Source organism: Saccostrea cucullata, unplaced genomic scaffold, assembly GCF_032062105.1.
Source record: "Saccostrea cucullata isolate Sc308-1 unplaced genomic scaffold, CSIRO_AGI_Scuc_v1 ctg746, whole genome shotgun sequence".
In the NCBI taxonomy this organism is placed as follows: domain Eukaryota; kingdom Metazoa; phylum Mollusca; class Bivalvia; order Ostreida; family Ostreidae; genus Saccostrea; species Saccostrea cuccullata.
This window is the reverse complement of record NW_026938715.1, coordinates 450,499-472,093: the sequence shown is the minus strand read 5'-3', so window position 1 is coordinate 472,093 and position 21,595 is coordinate 450,499. Positions and strand designations below refer to the sequence as shown.

At 35.7% G+C, this 21,595-nt stretch overlaps 2 protein-coding genes across 2 annotated transcripts; one reads left to right on the top strand and one right to left on the bottom strand.

Annotated features, from left to right (window-relative positions):
- Positions 1–5,082: 5,082 nt before the first annotated feature.
- On the bottom strand, positions 5,083–6,426 carry LOC134251037 (uncharacterized). Its single transcript, XM_062733401.1, has one exon. The coding sequence runs from the start codon at positions 6,021–6,023 to the stop codon at positions 5,115–5,117; it is 909 nt and encodes a 302-aa protein (XP_062589385.1). The 5' UTR covers positions 6,024–6,426; the 3' UTR covers positions 5,083–5,114.
- Positions 6,427–19,935: 13,509 nt separating this feature from the next.
- Positions 19,936–20,925, top strand: LOC134251044 (uncharacterized). Its single transcript, XM_062733410.1, has one exon. It carries the CDS (start codon positions 19,936–19,938, stop codon positions 20,923–20,925), a length of 990 nt encoding a protein of 329 aa, XP_062589394.1.
- Positions 20,926–21,595: the final 670 nt, after the last annotated feature.

The window sequence follows — 21,595 nt, the reverse complement described above, 5'->3', positions numbered from 1 at the left end:
TATTAAATACTTACCATATTGAAATGTGTAATATCTCCAATCTCCAGCTTCATTAGAACTTTTTACAAAGCTTCCATTTAAAAACTCTCGTAATGTTTTACATGATTTCATTCTTGGGCTATATAATAATGCTACACAAGCCCAGCTGATGGCACAATTTGTTGAACACACAACAAGACTAACTCCATTCAATTCAAAAATTTCTTGTGAAATAGTGCCAACGAAAGTAATAAAGTGCTCAAATTTTGGAGTGAATTCCACTCCTAAAGCCGAAAGAAATAGTACAACACCAGTAAAAGATATGGTCTGCAGAAATGTTAGTTTGGACATGTCTGTGAATTCTTTTCATTTGCGGAAAGAAGTATATGTCTTGTTTAAAATCCAAGCTACCAAATAATATTCTTAATGTTGTACGTCACTTGACATATAACATGCATCCAAAGGTTGATAATTTCCCTCTTTATAACAAATGTTTATTGTCTTTCTGATGTATTTTTAATCAATTTTCAATAGATTCCCCTGCTTATTATCAAAAGATTCCCTTACCTTGGGCCTTTATACCAAAGATAACAAAAAACTTCTATTTAATTATTTATATTTATTTGGCGATATAGGCCACGGCTGCATTAAAACAAATAAGGGAGCCCAGCATCAATTCTTGCCTTGGTGGCGTCCCCACAAATAAACAAGCATAATGGAGAGCCCTGGGAACAGATGCTCGCCTGCTTGGACAATAATTGCAAAATTCAATCAATTGTGCACCAAGTCATATATTAAGAATCAAGGTTAGGCACTACTGGTGAGCCAAATATCCGCTTGGGCAATGTGTTCCTCCAGGAAGAATGTGATTCCAGCCGTGACGGTTAGGAGGGGACCTTGTTGTGGATATGGATTAATGCTTTATATGTCTGAAAAAGAAAACAGAACAAAACACGAGAAAGCAGCAAATGGTTTCCATTAACATATTACTTTATTAAAGGGCGTGGTTGGGAGGGGTTGAAATTTTGAAGAAACTTGATTTTTTGCGCTCGACGTCACAGGTTTAAGTGCATGGGTTTGGCTAATACCCCGAAAACCCTGAGAACAGGATGGCGCTAATACAAGGCCAGGACCGGAAGGATACCTCCTAATACCGAAATAATAAAAAGCTCGATGGCACTTTGATAAACGGATTTAACCTTGAGTGGTTAAATCGCATTATCAAAAGATGCCCTTACCTTGGGCCTTTATACCAAAGATAATAAAAAACTTCTATTTAATTATTTATATTTATTTGGCGATATAGGCCATGGCTGCATTAAAACAAATAAGGGAGCCCAGCATCAATTCTTGCCTTGGTGGCGTCCCCACAAATAAACAAGCATAATGGAGAGCCCTGGGAACAGATGCTCGCCTGCTTGGACAATAATTGCAAAATTCAATCAATTGTGCACCAAGTCATATATTAAGAATCAAGGTTAGGCACTACTGGTGAGCCAAATATCCGCCACGAGCCTATGCTTTGAGCATTGGCTGCGCCACCAGTAGGTCAGACGGTAGGGGGGAAAAAGGGGAGATTGAAATTTTTTTAAAATTGATAATTGCATAACTCATGTTTATGTCCTCAAATATTGTAATTTATGACAATAATCAATATTTGGTAAAATAAAATGACCATAAAATAAGAAACTATGTCAATACAAATACATAGACATTCAACAGTCTATGAGCAAGAGCAAAAATTGACTTGGTGCATGACAGTACAAATAAATAGACCCTCAATAGTCTATGGACAGTAAATAAAATAGTTACCATGACTAAAATCTTAGTCATGGCGCAGCCATGGCCCAATTTCCCCATCTCTTGGGGACACGTGAACTGAGTTATTAATCAAAAACACTTGCAAAGCCTGTTGCAACCTATACAAAAACAAGTTATTACCCATCTCAGAAAGGTGAACCCTATCTTTAGAAAACATGCCTGTGTTGATCCTATGTATAAACTCTGGAAACCTGATGTACTTCCCCCCGGACCTTAACAAGTGAGTAGCCACATAGCTATTTACTCTGACTCTTATTTTCTCCATAGCAGACTGGTTGATACCCCCCCTCCAATGAAGACGTGGCAGTATTTGTGACCATATAAGTAAAGTTGATGGTAGCAATTTTTCTAATTTTTGTAATATTTCTTTTAATCTGAAACGTAAATCAGCTGACTTACCCCCACTATACCATGGAATGTTATTTCCCCCGCAATGAATAACTAACATGTGAGGAGCATTTTCTGTCTTGAGTAAAGTTCTAATTTTGGGTAAGATGTCCTCCACCTTCATACCCCCTTTGCCTTGCCAGAATATGGTAGCATTATGCCGGTCTAATTCTAAGTTGGTGCCAAATACTGATTTTCTGGCATAATAAAATGCATGTTTAACAATGGAGGACCCAATGATCCATATTCTCTTTACACCTACAAAGATTTGACAACAGAAAAGTTAGCGAGTTATGAACATGTTAATTCCTAATGTTCTTGTACAGACACTGAGATTTCCATCTGCCCTTACTAGCAATGTCTTTTTCACTGGCCCCATTGGCCCAGGCAGTTGAGGCTGCGCCTATGCGGAAGGAGTGAGTTTTATAAGTTTGCTTGCTTAACCCCAATTTGTCTAAGGCAGGCCATATTGAAAACAGCTGACACCTGATACCTTGTCACTGGACTACCTGAGATGTGGCAAAAAAATGCTGAAGGGATGCTAGGTCTTAGTTGCATAAATGATAAAACTAGGCGCACTGGGCATACTGCCTGCAAAGTGGCTGTTAGTGAAATTGTTGCCCCCCTGTTGCGAACAAGTGCATTGCCTTAACTGTTGTGTGGGATTTAACAAACGACAATACTGCATGTAACAGTAAGTGGGATGTAGTATACAGCTGTTTGAAATAGCAAATAATTTCATTTTGTGGTAAAGACCTTGTTGCCCCTCTTGATCAGTTTTGGAGTGTTTAAGGACAATGAGGACTTTATTGGTCTGTTTGTGATAAGTTACATCCCCGGCTTGAATAGCATGACCAGGGTCATGCATTGAATTTTGAACCAGCTCCTTCATTCTGAAATAACCAAAAAAGGCTGTTGAGAATATGGTTGAGAACAGCATCGTTTCATAATGAGATTTGCATATTGTGGGCAGCAGCTTAAGGATGCTGGACAAAATTGTTAAAGTGACCGGTATACGTTCATCGACCTGGACATTTTTTCTGCCCAGCCCTACCAGGGTTTTTCTGAGTAAGAATGATTGTGTTGGATCAGAAAGGTTGTGAAGTTTACAAAAATAAGATATCCCAGAAATGTACGACTTAACCGTGTTTGGGGAATACTGCTTATACGATAGGTAGGAGACAAAATCGACTAATTGATTGTAATGGGGAGGCCACTCTTCTGTGTCAAAATAATGCTTGCGAAAATCATTGAATACATTTAATGCAGTGTTATACAACTTCTTTGTACTGTCAGAGATGGAATAGCTTAAGAGCTCATGAGCTCTATGTCGCAGATCACCTGCCGAAATGACCAGGGTATTAATGTTGGGTGATCCTCTGCCTCTGGGAAGCTGGCTCGGAAACGTGACCATTGCTGTCGAGAGATAGAATCTGCTTTGATATTATGCAGGCCTATGATATGAGTTGCCTTAAACTGGATGTTATGCACTAACCCCTGAAGAACTAACTTTCTGAGCAAACGCATGACCCTTTTTGATTTTGATGTCTTAGAATTAAGAATTGATACCAGAGCCTGGTTGTCAGTGTGAAGAATAACTTTTTTGCCAGTCAATTTTTTCCCCCCAGATTTCGAAAGCCATTGCTATTGGTACTAATTCTAAAAATGTAATGTCTTTAATGATCTCTAGCCCTTTCCACTGTGATGGCCATTGCATGAATGCCCATTGCTTACCTAAAATAGCACCACAACCTAACTCAATGTTCCCTGCACTATCAGTAAACAACTCCATGTCAAAATCATTTGACCAATCTACAGTTCTGTAAGAAGTGACTCCATTGAAACATTCCAAGAACAGTAGCCAAGTTTTAATATCTGCCCTCATTTCTAAATTGACCCTGCGTTTGTGATGTGGCTCTGACAGCCCACAAGTAGCATCATAAAGCCTTCTAACAAAAGCCCTACCAGCTGGGATAGCCCTTATACAAAAATTCAGTAGCCCTGGAAGAGCCTGAAGCTCTTTCAATGTAACCTTCTTTTTGGATAATATATACGTTAACTGGTCCTTAAGCTGCCCCAATTTGTCTGATGGTATGCGAATTGTCATTTCTTGAGTGTTAATTTCTAGCCCCCCAAAAAATCAAAATATTTGTAGGCCCCACAGTTTTTTCGTGCGCTAAGGGGATGCCCAGCTCGTGACAAATGGAACTAAAAACCGACATAAGCCTAGCACAATCTTCACTACCATCCCTACCTGCTACCAAGAAATCATCTAAATAATGAACCACATTGTTGCTTTTGGCCTGCTTTTTAAGTACCCATTCTAAAAAGGTAGAAAACTTCTCAAACTTGGAACAGCTTACAGAACATCCAAATGGCAAGCACTTATCTACAAATATCATACCCTGAATTTTAAAGCCTAATAATTCATAATCTGCTCTGTGAATTGGCAATAACCTAAATGCGTTTTTTATGTCTAATTTAGCAATTTGTGCTCCTGGACCTAATTTTGCAAGCATGTCTAATGCATTGTCAAATGACGAGTATTTAACTGAGCAATGTTCCTTACTAATAAAATCATTGACGCTAGACCCTGTAGGGTAAGACAAGTGATGAATCAATCTGTAAGAACCCCCCTTTTTTTTACCATGCCCACTGGAGACAGCCTAAGGTTCGGTAGAGGGGGCTGATCGAATGGACCTGCAACTCTGCCTAACATGATTTCATTAATGACCAACTGAATAGCTTCATACTGTAACCCAGACATGGATTTAAGATTATTACAGTCAGTGGCCACTCGAGGCCCTTCGTAACACAACCTAAAACCAATTGTAAAACCCTGCAAAAGTTCTAAGGCTACCAAGCCAAGTGGGTAATTTGCTAATAAATCGCCTAATCTCGGTACGTTAATCGGGCTTGCTGCAATATTACTGAGGTCTAGCTGATTGGGTATAAGGTGCTCTAATAGCTGAACTTGGTGCCGCGGGTCTCCTGGGTAGCTGAGGCCGCCATGTTGCTTGCAGACCAGTTGACCTAAAATTCATACTAGAGCCTGAGGATGTCTTATGTTTAATGTAGGGATGGTTTTGTGAACATATCATACATTCGTGCTTGTATTGACATACAAGTTTATTACATATGCCCTTGTAATTGAATTCATAACACTTTAGAAGGGGGGCCTGATGTGAGGAAGTCTGGGTGCTTGGGGGACTGTACATATGCAAGAGCCATAGCTCCTGATCGACAACAGCAAATGAGAGGGATGGGTTAGCCTCCTTCTTCAGTCTGAACTGGATGTCGTAATCACGCCACCCGAGAGTCTTAACTCTATTTGCCCCTAACCTAATAGTATGAATATATTTGAATAACTGAGCTCTGCTCTCGGGATGGGCTGAGGTATATATCGATGCGTAAATGAGAAAGGCATCTGTCCATACTTGTATGTCATTGACTACCTTTGCTTTAGATTTGGGGACCAGGGTGAGGCTTCCCTCTTTCATAGAAAAATATCTGGTCTCATCGTTTGGATCGGCCCCATATGAATTTTCAACCAACAAGCCCAAATTGATGTACTCGCCATTAACAATTTTAAGTTTTAATTTATTTGATACTTTATGGCCTAAATCATTGTCGTAGCTTGTCGTTAATGCAAGATAATTGTCATTTATCAAAACGGGTTCTGTACCTTGACTCTGTTCCCGTGTGGCCATGGGGGTTTCCAGTGGCTCTATGGGCATTGGGGGGGTTGTCTCGCTCTGCTTGCTTAGGATGTTTGCTACAGCTTCTGACACCTGCTGCAACTGCTCATTAGATAAGCTAAAGGACGGCTGTCCCATGCTTCCACTGGTTTCAGTTTGACCATCTCCTTGACTGGTCTGGGCGCCATCGTTGCGCTTGGCGCGCCTTCTTGGTAATGGCGTCGAATCCCGCTTTTTTTTGGCATTGTCGTTGACTTGGTGTGCTCGTTATGAAATACACACACACAAATAAAAATTAATATTAAACTCTGACTAAAAAAAATGAACAAAAACAAAAACAGTCGAATTATGGTAACAATTAGAGGAAATTGTGCCAATGTATCTAAGGCCACGTGTAGCTATGCGAACGGATGCCAAAATAAATTGAAAAATATACGAAAAAAAATTCTACCAATGACCGTGTTCAAATATTTAACAGAGAGCGAACACAATCTACAATGCTTAGCAAGACAATAAAGAAATTTCGCCAAAGGCAGCTGAGCACGTGGGAAAAAGAACCCGAGTGCTGAAAACACGTCTTACCTCGTTGAAATTTTGAAGAAACTTGATTTTTTGCGCTCGACGTCACAGGTTTAAGTGCATGGGTTTGGCTAATACCCCGAAAACCCTGAGAACAGGATGGCGCTAATACAAGGCCAGGACCGGAAGGATACCTCCTAATACCGAAGTAATAAAAAGCTCGATGGCACTTTGATAAACGGATTTAACCTTGAGTGGTTAAATCGCATTAAAAGTGTATTGATTCTCTGGCAAAATATTGAAAGGAGCTAGCTAGGGGCGTTTTTTTTTATGCATATGAACTAATAAAAACACAGAAGAGATATGTAAATAAGAGGTTTTTTTACGTATGTTTTAATCATGTACTATTATGCCTCATTCATTTGTAACTATATTCTTTAAATCTCTCGATATATATATACCATTGTAAATATGATAAGATTCAAACAAATGAATTTAAGGTCAGACGACACGTTTCTCAAATATATGTTTTGTATCTCTGGTACATGTATTATATCAAAAAATGTGAATGATTGTCATTCTCTTTTGATTTCTATATTGTTTTAAATATAAATACACCAAAAATTGTTATACAGGCCATTCAGAAGATTACCCATAAGGGTTATATAAGAAATATGACCCAGTGGTTTCTTCTCCAAATGCCTGGAAAGGTACCCTAATTTTTTTTTTTTTTAGGAAACTTGTTTAAGTACCTTTGCTTCAATAATAAATTCTTAGGAAAAATTATATATTTGCGAAGCAAATTGCGATAAAAAATTACTTGATTGTATACTTGATTGTTTTCTTACTTTAATATGTTCTAGAAATAGAGTTGAAAATCCTTTCAGTGTTATCATCCAATTTATTGAAATCAGATGTTCAATAAACTTTTCAAAATTATATTTGCGTAACTTATGATTGGATATAGTTTTTTTATATCCCCTGCTTGAAATCGGGAGGGTGTATAGTAATCGGAATGTCCGTCTGTCCGTCTGTCTGTCTAGCTGTCCGTCCGTCTGTCCGTCCGTCCTCTTATGCTTGGGGTACCCATCTCGTATCCGCAGCTCCTCTTATACCACTGAATGAAATGTGATGAAACTTTATTACATAATGCCATTGTGCACCTCCTATCATACTATTTGACTCGAAACATATTTTGGGTTTCCCATAGCAAAACATGGACACCGCCAGTATATTCACATGAGAGGAGGGGGGTATCATTAAGTGAGCTCATTGCTCACAGTACCTTTAGTTTATAATCATTATGTAATTGGTTAAGAGACATTATAATGTACGTGCTAGAAGAACTAGATACACAATTAAATGTATATTCATCAGCCAACTAGATGTATGATACTAAATTTAACATTTCTCTTTTTTTTTTAAAAAATCGACGAAACCGGACAAAACTTGCATAGTACGATGTGCATAATTATGATATCTATTTCAGTGAACTATATACGGGAGTTTGTAAAACTTTCTTTCTTTTTTTTCTCAAAGCGTATTACTACGGGATTCGTTTAATTTCTTAATTCTTAGAAATAAAAGGTGTTGTAGTTTTCATACAAGCAAAGATTTGTGAGCTACATTGTAGCCCTGTAGCATAATAAAACACAGAAGATATCTGTACATATTTTTTTTTTGAATTTACTGATTATTATCGATTAATCATAAATAGGAAGATTTAAGGCACATTCGTGCTCTGAGGAATGGGCGTGTGTCACAATTCAGGATGGCGAATCTAAAAGTAGGCTTCAAGTATAACTCAGTCCTACGTAACTGTGCCTTAAGCATTTAGTCTTTTACTATAATTTCAATTTCGAGATGAAAAATAAAAGGTCAGTAGAAACTAATGAGCATTTTATTTAAAATATTACAATTAGTACTGTTTTTTATTTGCAATTCACCATTTTGGCAAGCTCGGAAAACATATCCGAGGTTGCCGCAGTTTTCTGGGCTTGTCGGAATGATCCATGAAGGTAGATTAAAAAAATAAGTTTTCATTACACTTTTAGAAGCAACAGTCTTGGTTTTTTTAGACCCTATCGAGCTAGTTACTGTTACTCTTTGTTTATTTAATAGCTTAGTCATCAAATTATGAAACTTCATATCAGATGTATTTTCAAATGATAAAAAAAAAACTAACTAGACATGTCTTTCTTCAATATTTTAGACACTCTCTACCATCGGCTCATGCATTCGTGTCTAAATCACTATCATTTCTGCACATATGCTGAAGCTCTTGAAGAAACTGACTGTCGTGTAGGTGAGATATTGAACGTCCGCATTTGGATTGTTTTTTGACATTACTCATAATATTAAAATAGTGTAATTCATGTATTGTAGACGTACTTTTTTCCAATGGGTCATAATTCCGCGGAATCTCAATTTTTGTTTAATCCGCGAGCAGAAAATTACGCGGATTTCTTAGATTGTCACTATATGCATTACATTTACACAAGTAACAGCTTTTTAAAAAGCTTGCCTGACTAAATCCATCAATTTATCTGCATGAAGAGTGATAACCCTTTTGAGCAATACTTTGTGGGTTTAAAAAAATATCCTAACTTTATATTTTGAGAACCTTATGTAATGAAATCTTGATTTTACTGAAATTGTAGAAGAATCATCTCTACACTGCATACTAAAGAACTTTGTAGTTGAAAGGGGGGGGGGGGGGTCTGCAAGTGGAGTGATCTGCCCTTGGAAATGAATTGATTTCAAGCTACATTGTAACACCTATTATAAAATCTGTTATCAAATCACGCATTGTGAACATTGTAAAAGATGGATATAATTAAAAACACATTTTGTTGGAGTGTATTTTCTCCTCTGAAGTAAACAGTAGTAATGTGTGTTCATTATTTTTTTTCTTAAAAGGGGAGGGTGATGACACTATCATATAATACATGATATATTGAGAGTGAAATAAGTAAAATCAATAGTTAGGCTTTGTAGAAAGAAATATCCAAGATTATTCACTACTTTTTAGCTCACCTCAACGAAGTTGGGGGAGCTTATGTAATACCCTCGGCGTCGGCGTCCCGGGTTAAGGTTAAGTTTTTTGGAGCAGTTTTCTTTTTAAGTACTTCTATGTCCTATATTGATTAGACATGCATGGAAGATGTTTCTAATGTGTTTCATTGTACCAGTCAAAGTTTCAGACGCTGCAATTTCAGCAAAGGAATGACCAGGTTAATGTTTTTGGAGCAGGTTAACATTTTTGGTGCAGTTTTTGGTGTAGGTCTCATTTTCGAGTAACTATATAAGCCCTATGTTGACCAAACTTGCATGGATGATACATCTAAGGATGTACACTACCAGACTTGCTTCGGATGCTGAATCTGAGCTACATTTTCCGGTTGAGTGAACAGGTTAATGTTTTTGGTGCAGGTTTCATCTCCAAGTAACTATAAGCCCTATGTTGACCAAACTTGCATGGATGATACATCTAAAGATGTACACTACAAGACTTGCTTCGGATGCTGAATCTAAGCTACATTTTCCGGTTGAGTGAACAGGTAAATGTTTTTGGTGCAGGTCTTATCTCCAAGTAACTATAAGCCCTGCTTGGACCAAACTTGCATGGATGATACATCTAAAGATGTACACTACCAGACTTGCTTCGGATGCTGACTCTGACCTACATTTTCTAGTTGAGTGAACAGGTTAATGTTTTTTGGTGCAGGTCTTATCTCCAAGTAACCATAAGCCCTATGTTGACCAAACTTGCATGTATGATACATCTAAGAATGCACATTACCAGGCTTGCTTCGGATGCTGAATCTGACCTATATTTTCAGGTTGAGTGAACAGGTTAATGTTTTTGGTGCAGGTTTCATCTCCAAGTAACTATAAGCCCTATGTTGACCAAACTTGCATGGATGATACATCTAAAGATGTACACTACAAGACTTGCTTCGGATGCTGAATCTGAGCTACATTTTCCGGTTGAGTGAACAAGTCAATGTTTTTGGTGCAGGTTTCATCTCCAAGTAACTATAAGCCCTATGTTGACCAAACTTGCATGGATGATACATCTAAGGATGCGTATTACCAGGCCTGCCTCAGATGCTGAATGTGACCTACATTTTCCAGTTGAGTGATTAGGTTAAAGTTTTTGGTACAGGTTTCATTTCCAAGATACTATGAGCCCTATAATGACCAAACTTGTATGGACGATACATCTAAGGTTGCATTCTGCCAGGCTTGCTTCGGATGCTGAATCTGACCTACATTTTTTTGGATGAGTGAAGAGGTTAAATTTTCATGCAAGTTTCATTTCTAAGTAACTATTAGCCCTATGTTGTTCAAACTTGCATGGATGATACATCTTAGGATGCACACTAATGGATTTGCTCTAGATGCTGAATTCAACATACATCTTTCAGATAATGTACCAGGTAAAAGTTATGGGTGCAGTTCTATTACCAAGAAACTATATGGCTTATAAAAACCAAACTTGCCCAAATGATGCATCAAGGGATGAAAACTCTCAAACTTGCTACAGATGCTGGATTTTAATCACATTTTTGTGACAAAGAACTAGTTTGAAGTTTTTATATAGGTCTATTCCAAAGTATCAGATCAAAATTGCATAAATTCTGCACTTTTTGTTGGGTTATTGTGTGACTTTGCCTTACTTAAAGACAACATTCGTTGAGGTGAGCGCTGTAATCTCTGATTACCTATGTTTTATTTATCGTGTGCATCTGAACAAAGACATATAATAGATCATGCATCTGGAGACGATGGCTTGAACTGCGTTGTTTATTATTATTGGACTCGTCCATTTATGGAATAAACCAACCGCGGGATCGGTAAACAAATTAGAAACATTATTTCTTTAGTGTTACATGTCCATATACCATGTATACTGATGTATACGATGTGTTGTTTTAAAGAATGGTTTAAAAGTTGTAGATAGAATTTCTGAAGCATTAGAAGGAAGTTAAAAGGGTAAACCACGGAAGTTAGCACACCCATTCATACAATAGAACAATCCAAGGAAAAGGCGCGAAGATAGCTTACTAGTGACATTTGGCGCGAAAAGAGCGATTCACCCCTTTCGTAGAATATAAATGGACTGATCCAGTAGTATAGAAATGCAGAAAAAAAGGATATACGGACATGTTGAAACGGCAAATCATATGGAATAATCTGTTCCATGCAAAAAGATTAAAGGAAGTAAACACTGCAGTATTTCGCATCAGTAATATCTTTCTTTTTTCTGAAAACTGTTTCTTTTAAAATGCAGGTAAATAATTCCAATGTAAATCAGCTTGCACAAAATCTAGCTCTTTAGATATGGTCGCATATTTTCGGATCTTGGAAATATCAATCCTTATACTGCCTGACGCCGTGACGTCAGGCAATAAAGTACGCTGAAAATTTGTGACCGCGTACATAGCGTTAATTAATACCAAGCGGAAAAATGTATTTCTACATTTTATGTATTTGCAATTTCTGCATTACCACTGTTCAAACATGTTAAAAACCGCCAATAGAATAGGTCTCTGATAGAATGAAGTCAAAATTTTCCAGGCTTTAAATATTATCTTTTAGTAATAGACTATTTATTGGCTATACACACAAATGTGATAAAAATTTCCTATTGTGCACAGAGATCTCCAAAATACTTATAAACCGAATATTCTTTTCTTTGTATGATCTGTTGACAGCATCAGGATCGAAAACAAGAAATTTTTACATATTTTACAATAGGCCAGGCAGTCTGACTAACGCCATCACCTACTATTTATTGTAGTTGATCCTTCCTACGAACGAAGTGAAATAGTAGGGGCTGGCTTTAGTCAGACTGATAGGCCAGGTTGGCAGGCAAATACAAAAAGCATGAAAAAAATTAATGTCGGTTTAAATTGCAGGGGACAAAGGCTCCTGTAGTAGCAAACGCCTTTATTATCTCTTTCTACAGACGAAGAACCATCAGCAAACAAACGCAGGTGCCAATTTTCCTCCCCTGTCTTCGAAATGATTTGTCGACAGCTTTGTTGAAGAATTGCACAGCTAATGTGAAATTATTACCTTACAGTCTGAGCACTTGTAATCCAGCGACAAAGTTTAGAGGAGTGAAGTTTTCCAAAGCATTCTGTGAATTAGATGGTTTTGAGAACTGTTTCGTTTTGGGAAATGTGTTTAGGAGATGGAATCACTGCTGGTAGATTTCTTTCGATGGAAAAAATCCAGAGACAAAAGTCAAAGCATGAAAATGTTCTACTTGTGAAACTTGTAGGGTTTTTGACATTGGGTAAGTTTTATTACTTTTTGATTTTCCTTCATATTTTATTACTATGCTACTTAAGAACAGGGACCTATCCGAAATGGAGTTACATTTGATATTATGGATTTATCTTTTGTCCCAATGAAATGTGAAGATTTGAACACTTTTTCTTATAGCATACTCATAAAGTAATATACATACTAAAACATGAAAGATTTGAAAAAGATATATCTAACATTTACTTTTCTTCAGGTCAAATGATTGATTTGATGACAAAACTGACAAGACAGCTTTCCTTGACAATCATCTGTTTAGAAAGCTGTCAATATCAGCGACTTCCTCATTGACAAAAACAGCCACAGAAAAAGAAAAGACATCAATTGCAGCTGCAGTGATGGAAGTTGTCTCCTGACTGGCAACTATGGAGACACGAGTGAAGGTACAGATTCCACATACAGGTATACAGTCTGTTTAACGAAAGATTTTGGTTTGCTTCACTTCATTTACAAAGGTTTTAGTTTGATGCACAGGTGTATTTGTTTTAGCTCACCTGAGCCTGAGAGTCAAGCGAGCTCATCTGCTAAAAATTGTGTTTTGTCTGTCGTTATTGTCTGTTGTCATTAACTGTGGTTGTTGTCATCTTCCTTTATTAAACTTTTCACAATTTCATCTTCCTCTCCAGAGCCGTTTGGCCAATTTCAATTTATCTTGGTGCAAAGTATTCTTGGGTGAAGGGGATTTAAGTTCAAATGAATGGTCATACCTTATTCCAGAAAAGATAATTAGAAATCAGTGAAAGAATAATGGCTTCTTTAATAATATTTTTCCAAAAACCACAGGTCCAAATATATATATATATATATCTTGTTTTATTATTCTACAGAATTACACAGTCTATTTGAATGGTTTAGAGCATGTCACGTGAAATGTGATAATTCGTGATGACTCCCTCACGCGCAGGGTGACAAGTGTTGTCACCCTTGAGATGACAATAGAGATAGCGGGCATGCTGGGTTACAAGTGTGTTGCCGCCCTTTGAATGAAATTACAGTAGTTTAAGCGAGATAACTCTTATTTATAATTATACGTGCACAATTGCTTAATATGTTTTTTTTTTAATGTGGAAGCACCCTCAGGTAGTGTAAATTTAATTCATGCCACTTTTTTTACAGTGTATATTTTATCCTTTCAATACTGATCTTATTCTTGGTTTACTAGCCAAAGTGCTTAGTTGAGCGATGTGGTCCATTGGCCTCTTTTTTAAGAGACAGAAGGGGGATAATTGATAACAAAATGGTATAACCTTGTTTTTTCCAGTTACTTTGTTCCAGTATCTTGTGTTTTAGCAAGGTTCTTTTTTTGCCAAAGCATTTCGAGCATACCAAACTTTTGTATAAACTGACTTAAGCCTCCCTTTAGAACTCCAGTTCATAATTCATGAGTTTGAAATCAGCTCATTTACAGAATATTCAGAATTGATTTATTATTTTTTTATTTAATGTCCCTCAAGAATTTTTCACTCATATTGAGATGCCACCACTTGCAGATGGAGGGCTACAAATTTTGACCTATACATGGCACTTATGGCCATTGAGCAGGGAAGGATCTCTTTGGTGCCAGCGCCTACTGTGACACAGGACCTTGATGTATACGGTTTCATCTGGTCCCAAGTTCAAAAGTGGGATTCAAACCCGCAACTTAAGGATCTACTCATTACTCCGTGACTCTAGAGCAAACATTCTTACCACTGCGTCACACGGGCTACGAAATATTCATGAAAACTATGAAGGTCATTTACTCTGCTGCTTTTTTTCTGCAGGTAATTCTTAAGTATGGCATGGTTCTGTAGACATCCTTATCAAGGAAGACCTTATTGCTGAGAATTTGGAGGGAAAAACAGTTAATCCTAATGGGAAATTCTCACAGATGATATAGTGAAGGGTTATGTTTTGGCGAGAAGTCCAAAGCTGATTGCAGAAACAATTGTGTTTTCTCTTCTTCAAAAGAGGAAATACCCTGAGTTTTATAGTTTTTTCCTTCCAGATGTAGGGTTTGCGGATACAGACATGATCTTAATGTTACTGTAAATCACTTTTTATTCGCGAGAACTTTATTTTCGCGTAATTATGCGAGACAGTATGCTCGTGAAAATTAAATTCTCGCGCATAATAGTATTCCTTAAGATTATATAGAACAATAACCAGAATTCGTGAAAATTTTGTCTCGCTAATCAAGAGTCAATGACTATCTCGCGAAAATAAGGTGTCGCGAAAATGTAGTGATCTACAGTATATGACTCAGAGCATGATGTACTTTTAGAGAGGTCTCGTATTTCACTTGCAAGTGAAACCAAGCTTTCTGTGGAGGCAGTTCTAATATAGTTAGTTGTCATTTACAGATATTTGTGTTCAGGTCTAACAGATGAAATGCTCCAATACAAAGCAGGAAAGTCAAGGACGAAAGATCTGTTTATGATCTATTTAGTTGTTATAAATTTACTCATCTATATTCATTCAACACTTACCCTAAATATGACACTTGCAAATGTGGCAGACTATGTCATTTCAAGTTAATTTGGGATATATCGAACCGAGATAACATTTGTTCAGCAGGATATTTGATTTATAATTTTTAATCTTTTTAGCTCAAAAAAGAAAAGATTGTACATTCGTACATGGCGAAAAAATTTGAAGAAAAATAACCTTACCAGAAATATTCCTCCTGTACAATTACTAGTAGTTTATTTACGTTTTTACCCTAACTGCTTGTCTTTTGTAAAATAGATAAAATAGATAATAGATTAATTTTGATTCATTTTATGGTGAAGATAAAGTTTGTGGGTGGCTGTTTTGCGTTAAAGTTCGACTTTGTTGCCATAATTACAATGCCCTAGTTTAAAAGTATAATTGCACATATAGTTCTGTCCATTCCCTACACGTGAAATGTCAATCATTGTTATAAAATCAATTTGAAACAGTAGCTAAATGGCTGAATAGTTGGATGAATGTGTTCGAGTGATAAAGCCAACAATGTACCAAGGTGTCACTAATTTCTGGAATATTGAATATTCTAAAATTCGTGTCCTTATAATTCCCCTTCGAGAATCTAGCTGACTGACTTTATATTTCGACATTTAATAGTTTTATAATTATATCTTCTTGCTGATGCTGAAGAAGTAAGAATTAAATTTAATATCAGAAAGAATTACCGGTATTATTTATTAAAATTCAAATGAAAGTATGAATCCAGAATTATAGTTACTCGTCTTCAAAGAACAATTACTGAACAATTTTGAATGTCTGTGTATGCTAAAGGGCAGCAAATGAATTAAAAGTGAGAATAAAGAAAAATAAGATTTGTCATGAATTTTCAGCATTCAGACTTAAATTCTCTCTCTCTCTCTCTCTCTCTCTCTCTCTCTCTTTCTGATGTAGTGCATTGGGGGAAAACCAATTAAAATATAGTAGTTGTTTTACATATTTTTTGTATTGGAGTCGAAACGCTTAAATCTGGAAGGCACCAAACAAGCAATAAATAGGGATTTTCAAAATAATTTTAAAAGCAGTCGCACTAGCTTTTCAAGAATTCTCTCTCTATGGAAAAAAACATAGAATCTCCCTATGACCTTTCAAACTTTAAGAATCACTATAGTAAAAATTTTGTCTTTTGACTTGAAAATGTTAGAGAGTTCATTTTGATTTTTTCTAAGGATGCGTCGGACTTCTCATACAATGACAAAAATTCAATTTTATTGCAGCATACCAAATTGTTCGCAATTGTCAAAAAGTGAAACATTGTTTTTTCCCTATTGTCATTTGGGTCGACCATGCAAATGGAAACAACATTTGCAAAATGTGATTGGGCTATTGTAAGTGCACTCTTTCTCCTGGCATCAGAAGCCTTTATATGGATATGCTTAGAATTTAATAATTATCAACGTGCAAAGACGCCATACATCTTTCAAGTAATATTATTATAGTCAATAAAATATAGAGATGGGAATGCAAATGTCCATCGCTAGAACTAATTGGACATTATTTACACGTTAATTCATTGACGGTCTTGTTTTGGCTCGTATATGTAATTACTTTATGGATATTGGAGGTATTGACAAATTTATACAGAAAAGAAAAATTCTCAGATTATCATGGTTGTATAATAGGTATTTAAAGAAAATCATAAACTACTGAAGCTTTTTTTGTTACATATTTCACCGTTTTAATCTTTCTTATTTTTAATTTTTTTTTTCTTTCTGGGTCAAAAATGTTTTTTTTACTGAAATAATGTCCTTGGGTCCTTCTGTCCAATGTCAGAGAGTATATAAATCGTAAATTGACCCAAACGAATATCAATAAAGGACGTAGCAAAAATGAAATAAATATTAATGAAGAAGTACGTTTACTTAGACATTTGAAATTACAATTCCCACTGGACCTCTAAATATGTGAGACTGGGTCTTTCTTGTTTCTCATTTATTGTAACAAAATAACTCTTCAAAATCATAAGCATACAATATCTCCTTTTGTCCCTGCTACAACTCCCAAAGTGAGCACAATTTCAATTACATTAATATCGCTTTACAGCCCTCAGACCATTTCCTGAGATTAAAATGAAGCAGAATTAATGAGATATTTAAATCCGATCACGACTCTATATTTTGGTCACATACACAATGAATTAAACACTGTTTATTTTTAATATGAGAAATACCTGATTCCAATGGTTCGGTTTGCTTAATTTTTTACTTAAAAAATTTTCGTAACTTCTTAAACAAAAAATTGCTATATCAATATTTTAGCACAACCATAAAGTAAATAGTTATTTTCTGACAGAAAGTTGTTAAAGAATACTGTTATATCTTTAGAATAAAACGTTTTTCTAGGTTTTCTAAAATCTCACTTATGGCAATTTATTCTTTTTTAATTTGGGGAAAAAAGCTTGGACGAAAAATTTAATGAAGATTGTTTTAATTTCTTATGATTTTTGCTGTTTTTCATACACAATCTCTTTTAGTCATGTTCTCGTTATAAAATAAAAAGAAGTTGGATTGTACGGTTCTATTTTCTTCATCACAAAGAACATCAAAAGCGGGATCGGTGTTCTTTACAAAGTTTGAATACTGAATAACATTTAAAAGTTATAAAATTGATGGAATAATGATTAAAGTTATTAAATTGATGGAATAATGATATTTATGCTAAAATTGGTCAATACAATTATTGTTTTCCAGTCTTGAGACACGGCATTCGTTTAGAGACCGATTTAACATTGATGAATAGCTATCGATTTTTGTTCTTAAATAAGATAACTCAAGGAGCGCGTAAAGCCATACAGACATTTTAGATCCTGATGTTGACAGCATTACAAGGTAGGATTTTTCAAATTCTGGGATTCATCTATTTACTTTAAAAATTGTGAAAACAGATCTAGAGTTAAAACAATGTATTAGTGTAAGATACCTCTGTCCAAATAAATATTATTTGTATGGTAAATTTGAAATCTTTTAAAATATAATTCTTTTTATTTTTTACCAATCGGGGAGGTCGTTTGTACTGAACATGTTTGAAACTATTTCTTTCCTGAAAAAAGAACACACATCCATTGTAAATGAAAGGTTCCTCGTTTTCTTCAGCTTTTTCATTTAAGAGTTCAAACAATACATATATACATTTTGATTGGCTATGCATTTAATTGATATAATTATACATTTTTTTCGAAATGAAACAATCTTACTTTGTTATACATATACAGTGAAAACTGTCTAATCCGACACCTGAATAATCCGACACATTGAGAATTCCGACTTGAGATTTCTCTCCCATTTTAATATTTTCCATGTTTTTAACACTGTGCAATCCGACACCCTGTCTATTCCGACATAAAATTTATGTCCCAGTGCATGTCGGATTAGACAGGTTTCACAGTTTATTATTTTCAAATATCCCAAAATGTGTATTTTCTGCAAAGCATTTTCTAAGCTTTGCAAAAGAAGAAAAAGACAAAGTTTACGCATGTCAGTCTGATTAAAACCAGCTCCTTCTACTTTCACTTTCACTGAGTGAAAGGAGAAGGGGGCTAGTTTAAATCAGACTGTACGCATGTGCAATTTCCAAAACGAGGTAATGACGAGCATGTTTATATTTTTTTTAACTACATGTGCGTGAGTAGGATGATTGTTTTATCCAAATGATTAATTTTGAAGTAATTTTAATAAAAATGATTTTGTGTTCTTTCCTTTTAAAAAGAACATAACTTTTCAAGAAGAAATCCTAATTACTAGTAATAGGATGATTTCAGTCAAACCCGGGTTTGAACGCTCACTCAGGGAATATTGGCTCAGTTCCTTCCGTTCCTTCGTTCAAGAGTAAACATGCAGTAGTCAAACTCAATAGTCCCTTCAAACATTACAAATCAGGAGCAGAGCAGACACGGACTTCCCAAACATCAGAGGTGGGATCAGGTGCCGCGGAGGAGTGAGCATTCACTGCTGACCGTCACACCCGTGTGCTCCTTTTCATGATTAAGGGGCGATGGATAATTCTGTCTACAATTCATTGTGTATACAATAGCCTAACAATTAGCATCGAAAACATCAGTCAGCACTTGATTCAATGTTAGATTGTTTTTGCTGACAATGTCGACAAAGAATGGTAACGACAAAACTTGAGAAATTATGATTTGCAAACACGAGTGTTGATATATTTTTTAATAAGTTGTTTGTCATAATCTTGCCTCGTTGGAGAAAACGTTCATACATAGAGCACGCTCTTGCGTGTCGAAACAACTGATACCCTATATGCAGGTGATAAAGTTATATACATGTAGTTATACATGTATGTATACAAGTAAGTTGGCAATTTAAGAGTTGAAATCATCACGTTCAAAACAGCTTGTTTGCTACGTTACTATTAACATTTTCTTTAGTAAAATATCCAAATACATTTAAGTGTAGTGACTCTGTTGTATATTTAATTAAAGCTCACTGAGATATTTCAAGTCGGTATATGAATGGAAGCAAATGTATTAATTAATATTACTTAGTCGATATATCTAAAAACGACAGCATGTGTTTTCCTCTTCTCCTGTAGAATTTTTCTTAATAAACTGACAAAATGAAAGTGTTGCAATATTTTGAAAAAAAAAACCTGTGTCTATTGGGAGCTGTATAGCTTCTTTTACGTGCGCTTGCTTTATCATGTTCACGTTTTAGTACATATCTGTATATTGAAAATCGTGTATTTTTTCAGACCAATGAACACAACAAACTCATCAGATTTCCATCTAACAACAATTGAAAATAGTGGAGATCTTTCACCTTCGTTGCAATGTAGGTTCTCTGTATGTCGGAACAAACCATGGTACTTATGTGGAATCTTCGTTCTTACTATGGTCAACTTGACCCTTGGAACAGCGGCCAATTGCTTTCTTTGTTTTCAGATCATCTGGAAGAGATCCTACCATACTACCACTTTTGCTTGCATTTTTGTCTTGGCTCTTAGCGATATCAGTGCATCAATTTCTATGATGGCCGCTTCGGTGGATCTTAATACAAAAGCAATAGACAGTGCCAAGTTCTCAGAAATATTTGAAATAGTGGATCGAAATATCCTACTTGCCATGGCGACAACTGTAATATGGTCCAATGAGAATATGGTGCTGTTTGCTATGGAGAGATATTCTCTAATGAAGAATCCAGTTAAGTATGCTAGATTTCAAACACCAAAAAGAATATTTGTAAAATCGTTTCTTTGCTTATTCATAACCGGAGTATTTAATATTTGTGCTCTAATCATATTAATTCAACTAATATGTAAAGAGAGGAATGCAAATTGTATTCTGCCATTCTTTGGTGCTTTGGGTATTCCGTTCTGGGTGGTAACATTAATTTTGTTGGTCGTTATTCATCGCAGTAAAATAAAGCGATTGCGTGCTACAAGTCTCCGTGTCAATGTCAGAACCGATCGCGTGACGTCCAGAATGACGAAATCAATTTACGTCATTTTGATAAATTATTTTATTGCAAATGGACCATCTTTAGTGATCGATATTTTGAAGTTTCTGGAACTTTTCTGCACATTTTCGCTTAAGGTAGATGGGCCATTGCTTTTTAATGTGACATTTTTCTTCAGTTCCATCAAAGTTACCGCTAATCCATTTATTTATTTCTTTTGTTCCAAGGTCAAATGTCAAAGATGTTGTTTATTCAGGAAAGAACCCCTTGCTTTGTCAGTGTTTTCTTAATCTAAAAGATAGGAGCATGTTATGATTTGATTACACTTGTGTAACTTAGTGCATTATTGACAAACACATGAAAATCGAAATATCTTTTTTCGTGCCTATCCTGTTTTTTATATTACCGTACAAGTGAAAATTTTAGCGAGACGCAAATTAAGCGATTTATCCTTAAAAATATGTATATGTTTTTAGCGAGAAATAATTTTAGCGCTAATAAAATGCTCATTGTAAAAGGTATTACTAATAGTAGGCAATGAATTGTAAGCCAGATTCAAATTGAATCCTCGCTAAACATTCTGCTTATACGGTATCTTTATGCTTGATATGTTGTAAATGTTAGTTCTTTGAATGTTCTAAGAAGTACAAACTGCCAAAATATCCCTGTATATTACCCCGGTATATCCATTGTATCTTAAGATAGATATATACATTTGGGAACATATAAATTGTTACTCTGTTCAGTGGCGAATTAAATAATTATTTGTTATTATATCGTTTAATGTTTTCGTTTATATAATATAGATTAATGTTTTCGTTCATATAATCATTTTCGTGTAAGTGTTACGAGTATGTGCAACTTAAGATGAAAGCCCCACTTGTTACTCATTTATACATGGCAAAAATTATTTTATGGTCATATTGTTTTCCGGTTAAATCTGACAATCAGGGATTACTT